General features: G+C 39.8%; 1 protein-coding gene across 12 annotated transcripts in view; it reads right to left on the reverse strand.

The window, feature by feature from the left end:
* The window catches only part of rere (arginine-glutamic acid dipeptide repeats), a 384,137-nt gene that overhangs the window by 116,424 nt on the left and 254,827 nt on the right, over positions 1 to 12,886 (reverse strand). For all 12 annotated transcript variants that reach the window (XM_062965666.1, XM_062965664.1, XM_062965661.1 and 9 more), the window contains one exon: positions 2,911 to 3,009. In XM_062965666.1, coding sequence (XP_062821736.1) covers positions 2,911 to 3,009 — 99 coding nt within the window. The remainder of the gene's footprint in view (positions 1 to 2,910; positions 3,010 to 12,886) is intronic.

Genomic DNA, 12,886 nt, shown 5'->3' on the forward strand with positions numbered 1-12,886 from the left:
TAGCTTGAAGGGACATGAGAGAAGCTTCCAAGCAGGGTGGTAACACATTTGGGCAATGTCCCCTGGGCAACTTCTCTGTGGACAGCCAATTCTCTCACACCAGAAGCGACTTGCGGTATGTTCTCAAAGTTGGGTGAGCTCCTATCTGTTAGCTCTAGCTTTAAGGGACATGAGAGAAGCCTCCCAGCAGGATGGTGACACATTCAGGCAACATCTTTGTAGACGGCCAATTATCTCACACCAGAAGTGACTTGCATTATGTTCTCAAGTTGGGTGAGCTCCTGTCTGTCAGCTCTAGCTTGCCGCGACATGAGAGACCAGGAGGAAAGGTATAAGGCAACAGCTTGGGGTCCACACACCGCAGAGGCGGGAGGCCTGCCAAATATAGCCGGGAAAAGCTGGGGAGGAGGGAAGCGAGGCCCAGAAAAAGATGAGAGGACGAGTGGAGTGCGCGGAGCTAATGATTGCCATTCCGGGCGCCCACTGCGCTCGCTCTTCGGGAGCGAGGCTTCGTTTTTCATTAAGCGCCGCTGCCTCCCTTTCCGATTTCTAAGGCTCCGCTCTCTATCTTTTGAGGCTCGGCGGTTGATCAAAGCCAGGAGTTGAAATATCAACTCTATAAAAGCCGCCGGAGGAGGCGGGGGAGAGAAGAGAGACGAGCGAGAGGCTTTGGAACAGGGCGGAGAAAAAGCAGCCATTACAGACAGCGGCGGAGAGCGCATAATTCAGGGAGACGGGGTTGAAATCCACTGCGCACTGGCTCACCGTAAGATTTTCTCTCTCTCAATGACCTCTTTTTCCAGCGTTTTCCCTAGATGCCCTAGAAGCTCCTGCTCTCCACCCCGTTGTTGACCTAAGCAACCCGAAAGACAGTTGCATCTGTCAAGTAGGAAATGTAGGTACTGCTTTATGCGGGGAGGCTAATTTAACTATCGTATACACTCGAGTATAAGCCGAACCGAATATAAGCCGAGGCACCTAATTTTACCACAAAAAAACTGGGAAAACATTGACTCCAGTATAAGCCAAGCGGTAAATATCAGAAATAAAAATAGATCCCAATAAAATTACATTAATTGAGGCATCAGTAGGTTAAATGTTTTTGAATAATTACATCAAGCTCAAATTTAAGATAAGTCTGTCCAACTCTGATCATGATTCTCATCTTCTTCAATGTAAATGTGTTTATGGATCCTTTTAATAATAATAGAGTAAAATAATACATGTACAGTAGAGTCTCACTTATCCATCACTCGCTTATCCAAGCTTCTGGATTATCCAAGCCATTTTTGTAATCAATGTTTCATGATATTTTGGTGCTAAATTAATAAATACAGTACAGTAGAGTCTCACTTATCCAACATAAACAGGCCAGCAGAAGCTTGGATAAGCAAATATCTTGGATAATAAAGAGGGATTAAGGAAAAGCCTATTAAACATCAAATTAGGTTATGATTTTACAAATTAAGCAACAAAACATCATGTTAAACAACAAATTTGACAGAAAAAGTAGTTCAAAACGCAGTAATGTTATGTTGTAATTATTGTATTTACGAATTTAGCACCAAAATATCACGATATATTGAAAACATTGACTACAAAAATGGCTTGGATAATCCAGAGGCTTGGATAAGCGAGACTCTACTGTACCAATAAACCACTGGCCTAAAGCGAACTGATGACAAAATGGAGTCTTGTGTCTGTATATGCTCAGTACAATCACGTCTATAGCCTCTCCCATACCATAGAGATACAACAAAGGTTGGGAACCACTGGCCTAAAGCGAACTGATAACAAAATGGAGTCTTGTGTCCGTATATGCTCAGTACAATCTCATGTCTATAGCCCCTCCCACACCAAAGACACAACAAAGGTTGGGAACCACTGGCCTAAAGCAAACTGATAACAAAATGGAGTCTTGTGTCTGTATATGCTCAGTACAATCATGTCTATAGCCCTGCCCACACCAAAGATACAACGAAGGTTGGGAACCACTGACCTAAAGCAAACTGATAACAAAATGGAGTCTTGTGTCTGTATATGCTCAGTACAATCTCATGTCATCATCATCATTTAATTACTTATTAATCGTCCTCCAACCATGATGCTCTAGGCGATTTACAAGATAAAATTGTAAAGGATAAAAATACATACATACAAATATTAATAAAATTAACATAGATTAAAAGCTCTAATAAAGAGCCAGGTCTTGAGTGCTATGTTTATAGCCTCGCCCACACCAAAGATGCAACAAAGGTTGGGAACCACTGGCCTAAAGCGAACTGATAACAAAATGGAGTCTTGTGTCTGTATATGCTCAGTACAATCTCATGTCTATAGCCCCTCCCACACCAAAGATAGAACAAAGGTTGGGAACCACTGGCCTAATGAAAACTGATAACAAAATGGAGTCTTGTGTCAGTATATGTTCAGTACAATCTCATTTCTATAGCCCCGCCCACACCAAAGAGACAACAAAGATTGGGAACCACTGCTCTACACTGTACACAAGCCCAGCACATTTCTGGTGTGTATGAAGACATACAGGAACGTCAACAGAAAGCAGACAACCAGTTTTGACGAAATCAGCACCAACAAGGCCCTCAGAACCTTCCTTCCCCCAAATACCTGCGGACAAACGACGACAGACACATCCAATATTGACACAGTTCAGAAGCTTCCTTTTCCCGGAGACAGGCCCGGAGGAAGCCCACGGCAGTCAGCACAACTCTTGTGTGCCTCGGGGCTTTGCTGCCGGGAATGCCAGATCCAACCTCGTTCTTTCTGTACAACGTCACCGCAGCAAAGCAGTCATTTGCCTTTAGCTAATTCGTTGGAAGCACTACAGACCCAATGGTTGTTGGTTTGACTCCCAACGCTATAAAAGCAGCAAACAATAAGGTTCCTTACCACTTCGTCTTCCGTCCAACACTTCTCGATGAGCTTAGGCACGGGCTTCTTCACCAGGCGTTGGAGGGCTTTGCCAGCATCATAGTTACTTTCGTGTAGCTGAAGGAGAGACAGAAAAGCCAAACATTACGAAGTTCAAGGGAAAAGGTTGCCTCTCGTCTACTTTTTATCTGGATATTTAAAAGTCTACCCTGCAGCATTTTCCAAACAGGAAAAAATGGAGGGAAAGGAAACCAGATCAAAATAAACAATCTTCAAACGAGACCGGATCCTTTACAGGCCTCTCTTGTTTAAAGTTAGCGGGTTGACCAAGAGAATCAGGAGGAGGAAATTAATTTTGGACACTAAAATTAGGTCTGACTTCATAAAGCGCACTGGAAAACATATGCAACGCCAAGCAAGACAAAACGTGGGTGCGGAAGCTCTGCGTGCCATTGCATTAAAAGTGAAGGATTTCGGGTGTCGTCATTCCAAAACGACTACTTTTCACAATCTTTGCAAAATCTCTAGCCATTAACATTTTCCGTATTAGACGCTAAGAATTTCAGAACACAAATATGGGAGATTTAGGAAGACTCTGCTCATTTCTTTTAAAAAATCCCAACCATTTCAACTACTTCTAGTCATAAGGTAGAAGCAAATCAAGACTGAATTTTCCCCAGTATTTTTTGCTGGCTCGTTTGGTCCAATCTCATCTTTGGTGGAGTTCAGAGTGCTCATGGATTGCAGGTGAACTATAAATCCCAGTACCTACAACTCTAAAATGTCCAGGCCAATCAAATTTGGGCATATCGGGTGTGTATGCCACATTTGCATGTTTTCGAACTGCTAGGTTGGCAGAAGCTGGGGCTAATAGCGAGAGCTCACCCATATATATTCTGGGTCGTTTTTTACTATTTTAACATATTGTATTGCTTTTATTTGACAGTCTTATCCACCTGTATATTGTTGTCAAAATGCTAGTTTAATCTTTGTAATGTTAAATGTTTAGTATGTTTATTTTATTGTAAATGTACGAGGGGCTATCCAGAAAGTAGGTTACGTTTTGGAATTAAAAATGAACAAAGTAAAGGAGAAAACATTTACTGTATGCAGTTGAAAGCCACACCCAAATACCACATCTCACGTAGTCGCCATTCAAATCTAGGCACTTATCATAGCGATGAAGGTGCTTGGCAACTCCTTCCCCACAAAACTCTGCCGCTTGTGTCCTCAACCAGCCAGTCATTTATCAGCGTTGAATGAGCTTTGCAACTCCTTCCCCACAAAACTCTGCCGCTTGTGTCCTCAACCAGCCAGTCATTTATCAGTGTTGAATGAGCTTTTCAACTCCTTCCCCACAAAACTCTGCCGCTTGTGTCCTCAACCAGCCAGTCATTTATCAGTGTTGAATGAGCTTTTCAACTCCTTCCCCACAAAACTCTGCCGCTTGTGTCCTCAACCAGCCAGTCATTTATCAGCGTTGAATGAGCTTTGCAACTCCTTCCCCACAAAACTCTGCCGCTTGTGTCCTCAACCAGCCAGTCATTTATCAGTGTTGAATGAGCTTTTCAACTCCTTCCCCACAAAACTCTGCCGCTTGTGTCCTCAACCAGCCAGTCATTTATCAGCGATGAATGAGCTTTTCAACTCCTTCCCCACTAAACTCTGCCACTTGCTTCCTCAACAATGGGGGTGTGGCTGGCAATGCAGCATTTTGGCGTGATCGACTGGTTGAGGACGCAAGTGGCAGAGTTTTGTGGGGAAGGAGTTCCCAAGCTCATTCATCGCTATGAGAAGTGCCTAGATTTGAATGGCGACTATGTTGAGAAGTGGTATTTGGGTCTGGCTTTCAACTGCATATGATAAATGTTTTCTCCTATACTTTGTTCATTTTTAATTTCAAAACGTAACCTACTTTGTGGATAACCCTTGTATTTTATGTTATTTTGTGTCCCGCCACCCATAGGGAGATGGAGGCGGGATATAAAAATAAAGTTATTGTTGTTGGTGGTGGTGGTGTGTGTTTTCTGGGCTGTATGGTCATGTTCCAGATGTATTCTCTCCTGACGTTTCGCCCTCACAACCTCTGAGGATGCCTGCCATAGATGTGGGCGAAACGTCAGGAGAGAATGCTTCTGGAACATGGCCATAAAGCCCCGAAAACACACAACAACCCTGTGATTCTGGCCATGAAAGCCTTCGACAACACATATACAGTAGAGTCTCACTTATCCAACATAAACGGGCCGGCAGAATGTTGGATAAGTGAATATGTTGGATAATAAGGAGGCATTAAGGAAAAGCCTATTAAACATCAAATTAGGTTATGATTTTACAAATTAAGCACCAAAACATCATGTTAGACAACAAATTTGACAGAAAAAGTAGTTCAATATGCAATAATGCTATGTAGTAATTACTGTATTTACAAATTTAGCACCAAAATATCATGATTTATTGAAAACATTGACTACAAAAATGCGTTGGATAATCCAGAACGTTGGATAAGTGAGTGTTGAATAAGTGAGACTCTACTGTATATTCTATTTGCATCGTTATTTCACTATCTTGAGCTTTGTTTTCACACTGCACTCTAACGCAAAGCAGGCTGGGATGAGAGGAGACAATGCCCATGACATCCTCGGAGTAAGAAGTAGATATTGCAACAGTATTGTTTTTAAGTACGATGGTTGTGTTTTAAATATTTTATTTTATGATGTTACGATCTTGATTGGGCTCGTCCCCATGTAAGCTGCTCCGAGTCCCTTCCTAGTCTCCTTCAGTCCTTGTTCTTACAGCTTATTAAACGTGTTCAGGAAGAAAAGTTATTTTTGTGCCGTTCCTCTGGGCAAAAATAGATTCCTTCCATGAGTCATGCAAAGGAGGCAGGGAACGGAGCAGCACGCCGAGTGAACAATCCTGCTTTCAGTCGGTGCTTAGTTTTTCTAAAAATGTACCTTGGTGGAGTTCATATCCTCTCCCTCAAAAGCTCTTCGGTGTATTTCTAGATGTCAGGTGGTAACTTATCCTTTCTTATAAGCACTGTAGCACCATCCCATGGAGAGGCTGACCTCTTATAAGGGGCACAGATGAGCTTCTCGGGTTCAGGGGCGGTTCAACCGTGAGGCAAACCAGGCAGTTTTCAGTGTGTCGTTTTTTATTTAGGCTTTTCCTTAATCCCTCTTTATTATCCAACATTTTTGCTTATCCAACGCTTTTATTTTTCAGTGATTGGTTTGGGGGGAGGTGCCAAAATTGTGTTCACCTACACTTGAAAATTACCTTGGGCTGGCCGTGCTCAGGGTTCACCTGGTATAGTATGAGTTGTAGCTAAGCCACAACTTTCATGCATTTTCTACAATCAAAAACTGACTTGTGTTGTCGAAGACTTTCATGACCGGAATCACTCGTGTCGTATAGGTGGCCCGTTTTCGTTAGCGGGAACCAGATAATAAAATGAGACCACACGGATGAAACGAACAGCAATTCCAGACAAAAGCACAACACTACTACTGTATATACTCAAAAATAAGCCGAGTTTTTCAGCCCTTATTTATGAGCTGAAAAAGCCTCCCCCAGCTTATAATCGGGTCAAGGTCAGTTGCTTGCAATATATATTTATCTCTCATCTTACCCTCCCTTATCAGTGTGCTTTCTTTTCCAAAGCCTCCCTCGCTCTTAACCAAGGGAATGTTTTGAATAGGGAAAAAAGACCTTGCAAGTCAGGAAGAAGAATATATCTACCCATTAATCTTACAAAAGTATTTGCACTGAAATATTTATTAATCTCTGCTACAGATATATAGGCATTCCCCCCTGCAAGCCTTTGCAATCTCTACGTACCTTTATATTTGTATCTATCTACATTAATTTTATATATGAATTTCCCCCTCATATGTTTGCAAGTCTTTGGAAATCCTATAAACATATAGATATCTAGAGATTTCAATGTATATCTGTATCTATGTGTATACATTATTTTATATATGAATTTTCGCCTCATATGTTTGCAAGTCTTTGCAAATCCTATACAGATATAATTATCCATATACAGAGAGATGTCCAGATAGATAGATATGAATATAGATATGTAGGGCTTGCAAATATTGCAGGGCAATGCGCAGACACACATACACTTATAGAGATTTCTAGATAGATATAAACATAAATATATAGGGCTTGCAAATATTGATGGAGAGAAATGCGCATATATATAGAGAGAGAGGATTTGCAAATGTTTCACATATGTGAAATTAGTATATATAATTATAGATCTATGTCTAGCTATGCATTGTTTATGTAGGCATTGAATGTTTGCCTGTTGCTATGTTGGAAGCCGGCCTGAGTCCCCATGGGGAGATAGGGCAGGGTACAAATAAAGTTATTATTATTATTATTATTAATACCATATTGTTTTTGTTGACCCTACTTTCCAACTTACAGAGCTAGTTTACTGTTTTTCTTTGAAATACAGTAAATATTGAAAAACCTTTAACCTACTGATGTCTCAATATAATTTCAATGGGATCTACAGTACAGTCTCACTTATCCAACATAAACGGGCCGGCAGAACGTTGGATAAGCGACTATGTTGGATAATAAGGAGAGATTAGGAAAATGCCTATTAAACATCAAAATAGGTTATGATTTTACAAATTAAGCACCAAAACATCATGTTATACAACAAATTTGACAGAAAAAGTAGTTCATTACACATTAATGCTATGTAGTAATTACTGTAATTACGAATTTAGCACCAAAATATCACAATGCATTGAAAACATTGACTACAAAAATGTGTTGGATAATCCAGAATGTTGGATAAGTGAGACTCTACTGTGTATAGTTTAAGTAACAAAAATGTATAATTGTAATATATACAATTATACATTTTTGTTATTTATACATTATATTTATTACTAGCTGTGACCGGCCACGCGTTGCTGTGGCAAAGTGGTGGTGGTATTGGTTAAAAATTGTTGTGTAATTTTTATTTGACGTTATTTGCATTTTTTTATTAATTTTATTGTAAGTTATATTTTTATTTATTATATTTTTTATTATTTTCTTGTATTATTTTTAGTTATTTTCTGTTATTATAGTATTTTATTGTATTAATTTTTAGTGTTTTTTATTATTTTTTATTGGGTTGCTAGGAGACCAAGTTGGAGGAGCTTAGCCTTCTAACTGGCAACAATTGGATAAAAGCAATTATTCCTCTCTCTCTAATTAGGACTATTTTTCTTTTCTTTTTGTTGTATCAACCTAGAGGCGTGGATGATGGGTTGTGTTGTCAAATTTCGAGGTTGGGGGGCCTGTGGTTTTGTTGTTTTGTGGGTCGCCGTGATGTCATCACTCTTTTATATATATAGATTATTTATTTAATGTTATTTATACATTTTATTTATTATACATTTTATTTATACATTTTTGTTATTTATATTTACAGTATAAAATATACTGTATTTTCATTTTGAAATTTACTTGTAGCTGCTGCATTTCCCACCCTCGGCTGATACTCGAGTCAATAAGTTTCCCCAGTTTTTCGTGGTAAAATTAGTTGCCTCGGATTATATTCGGGTTGAGTAAATACGGTACTTAGTGATTAGCAAGGAGGCAAACAAGCTCAGTCTAAAAACACATTGGAAAATGGAAGAAATTAACTTCAAATTCTAACTTCTTCCCATGCGAAAAAAATAAATAAATCCTAGCTCCATCCCGGCACATTCTTGCCATTTATATCCCAAACGGAACTAAACATCTCTGGATCCGAGACATAAATTCTGCCAAATCGGAGCAAGGTGAGAATGGGCTTTTTGGAGCTGGGTGGAGGCAAACTGCCAAGTGACGCCCGCTTTGCTGCGTGATATCGCAAATAAATTCTCCTTTTGGCACGGCTCAGCTGTCAGGCTCCTCTGTTCGGTAATGAATCCATGAATTACGCCTCGCCGTTCTCACATCCCCGGGTCTCGAACATCAAAATATTGTTCTTTGGTTGTAATTTATAACTTAATTTCGGGGTCCCTTTCCCGGTGACCTTTCCTACATGGGAACGGCATCGCATCTGGCAGCTCCGGCTCCGGCAAGGCACTCTCCCGCAATTACGGTCATTAGGAGCCCTGCCTGAAAGCCATCGCAGGCGTTTGGGGCTGCGATATTAAATAATTGGAGTCCATTAAGAAGAGAGCGAGATCGCAGAATGGCATCCTCCCGGGGAGGGGGAATAACAAATGTCCTGCGACTTTAATAGCAAAGAGAGGGCTGCCAACTGAGTTAAAACCTTTCTGTAAGAACAGAACATTCGCAAGGTGGCTTCATGTCAACCAAGGCCTTATATAACCAAAGGCGTAAGAGTGACAGATGCATTGTTTTTGTGAACAAGAAAGTGGGATGCTGTATTGTGCCAAAAACTACATTTGGGTTCGTATGTAGTACTTACTTTAAACCAGTGATTCCCAAAGTGGGAGCTAGAGGAGTGGATGTGGCTTCTTCCCGAGAGCCAGAGATAGGGCTGAGCCTCTATACCTCTCCTGAGGCTCTTGTTGGGACACAGAGGGCGGAGCTAGAGGAGTGGGCGTGGCTTCTTCCCAATTGCCTGAGATAGGGCTGAGCCTCTATACCTCTCCTGAGGCTCTTGTTGGGATACAGGGGGTGGAGCTAGAGGAGTGGGCGTGGCTTCTTCCCGAGAGCCAGAGATAGGGCTGAGCCTCTATACCTCTCTTGAGGCTCTTGTTGGGACACAGAGGGCGGAGCTAGAGGAGTGGGCGTGGCTTCTTCCCAAGAGCCCGAAACAAGGCTGAGAATCTTCTATACCTCTCCTGAGGCACTTCTTGGGACACAGAGGGCGGAGCTAGGGAAGGGGGTGGGGCCTCCTTCAAAGAGCCCGAGACAGGGATGAGCCTCTATATTTCTCCTGAAAGTCCGTTTAGGACTAAAGGGTGGGACCTCCTTTCAAGAGCCTGAGACAGGGCTGAGCCTCTATATTTCTCCTGAGAGGCCTTTTAGGACTAAAGGGCGGGGCTAGAGGTGGGGGCGGTGTCTCTTCCCAAGACACGAGACAGGGCTGAGCCTCTGTATACCTCCCCTGAGGCGCTTCTTAGAACACGGGGGCGAGGTATAGAGGCTCAGCCCCGTCAGGCACCACAGGACAAGGATAGAAGCTCAGCCCTACCTCAGGGCTCATAACTCCACCCATCCTAGTCCTGCCTGCCCATTTGTGGCCCCGCCCACCTCCCCTCCCAGCCCTGCATCTTGCACTAGGGGAGAGGCTCAGCCCCGCCCTCTTGAGCAGGAGCCACACCCACCCCTCTAAGCCACGCTCCCTTTCCAGGGGGTGCTGAGTCATATTTTTTCTGGAAAGTGGGCGGTAGGCCAAATAAGTTTGGGAACCATTGGTTTAAACCTATTCCAGCCCAAGAGATGGTTACTTTCATTTAGGGGTTATTTGGATAGACCACATCAGCTCTAGATTATTAAATATGGTTTCCAGTGGGTGAGCAGATGGCGACTACTTGATGGCATATGTTCTGTATCAGAAACTAGAGCTGATGTGGTCTATCCAATGCAGTTTTCTGAATCAACATCACAAATAACCGAACCGAATCAAAAGTTGACCAAAAACTTATTCGTAAACCTTTTGGTGCCAATGTTGGAGAGTGGTCCCTGGTCAATAACAACAACAACTACTACTACTACTACTACTACTACTACTAATTTATATCCCGTCACCATCTCTCCAAAGGAATAGGTTGGACCTGAAGCAAAATAATAATGACAACAACAACAATAATAATAATAGCTACCCATATTACACATTAAACTGCCTTCCATTCTCTACAGCAAACGTGCTATGTACAAAAGGGATGAATAATTTCCAAAACGATCATTTCCCATCCCAACTGATTTGCTGAGAAAGGCGTTGAAATGCCACTTTTAAAAAAATAACAACAACAAAATCTAAACCACAACAAGAAAAAGCTGAAATATCTTCCCGTGCTATTAAGCAAATAATCAGCGGAAGGAGGTGTTCCACTCGATAATATAAATGCTGCGCAGCAAAAACTTCCCCTGCTCTTCATTTCTATCGGGTGTAATTAACAATAAATCATACGGAGGGTTGCAGCACCCTGTTATTACATAAATAAAACACTAGCAAAGGGGCTTGTCAGGGCTGATTTATGTGAAGTGCCGCTCTGAAGTTTATTGCATTTCCATAATAAGAAATCATGGAGCATATCAATTTTTTACCATTAATCTCGGAGGCTCCATATTATCCTCTCTAAACACACGGGCATCACACCCTTCTGTGCAAGAGAAGCCACTGGATAGTAGGTTAAAGGGCTCCCACTTCCATAAATACACAACTTGCTAAGCACATAAAGGACTTGTATCTGTATTATTATTATTATTATTATTATTATTATTATTATTATTATTATTATGACACAGCAAACAAAACAGACATGCTGGATTTCATATCACAAAATCACAAGTCGAACGCTTCCCAAGTGTTGTTGTTGTATTATTATTATTATTATTATTATTATTATTATTATTATTATTATTATTATTATTACCCCTCTCCCCAAGGACTAACTGCCACTCTGGGGCCATTCCACCATGTCTCCTGTGTCAATATAACAATATAATAAAATATAATACTAATATTATGCCACACTAATATATTGTATGTACATAGAATATTGATAATAATATTATAATGTAATACAATTTAATAATAATACACTATTATAATTATATATTACAAGAAATATTATTAATAATATTGCAGTATAGTGGTATAGTACTATATAGGGTATAGTACTATATATAGTGTATGTGTGTATGTATATATATATATATATATATATATATATATATAATACTATATATAGTATATATAGTGGTATAGTACTATATAATGCTTATATTGTGCTGTGCTAATAATATAATATATTGTATAAATATATAATATTGATAATAATATTATAATGTAACGCAATGTAATAATAATACACTATTATAATTGTATATTATATATTACATGGAATATTACTAATAATATTGCAGTATAGTGGTATAGTGCAATATAGAAATATATAATGCTTATGTTGTGCTATGCTAATAATATAATACCGTATATACTCGAGTATAAGCCGACCCGAATATAAGCCGAGGCAACCTAACTTTACCACAAAAAAAAAGAAAACACTGACTCCAGTATAAGCCCAGATACCAATAAAATTACATTAATTGAGGCCTCGGTAATTTAAATGTTTTTGAATCTTTACATCAAACTGTAATTTAAGATATGACTGTTCAACTCTGATTCAATCATTATTTTCATCTTCTTCGATGTAAATGTGTATGAATAATAATAATAGAGTGAAATAATAAATGTAATACTAATAATAATAAATGCAGTAAAATAATAAATGTATTATTAATAATAAAATAGAGTAAAATAAATGTAAAGCTAACAACAATAATAGAGTAAAATAATAAATGTAATAATAAATATAGTAATAATAATAATAATAATAATAATAATAATAATAATAATAATAATAATAAACTTTATTTATACCCTGCCATCATCTCCCCAACGGGGACTCGGGGCGGCTTACATGGGGCCATGCACAGAACAATACAACAAAATAGAATAGAACAACAAATCATAGCACATTAAACAACACAATAAAAGAAAATATACACTACATTAAACAATGAGGCCGGGCTGTGGTGCAGCTGGCTAGTAACCAGCTGCTATAAATCACTACTGACTGAGAGGTCATGAGTTCGAAGCCCGGGTCGGGTTAAGCCTCCGACCATTATATATATATATATATATATATATATATATATATATATATATATATATATAGCCCCGGCTTGCTGTTGACCTAGCAGCCCCGAAAGACAGTTGCATCTGTCAAGTAGGGAAAATTTAGGGACGCTTTATGCGGGAGGCTAATTTAACTAATCTACAACACCA

Source organism: Anolis carolinensis, unplaced genomic scaffold, assembly GCF_035594765.1.
Source record: "Anolis carolinensis isolate JA03-04 unplaced genomic scaffold, rAnoCar3.1.pri scaffold_15, whole genome shotgun sequence".
NCBI lineage: Eukaryota > Metazoa > Chordata > Lepidosauria > Squamata > Dactyloidae > Anolis > Anolis carolinensis.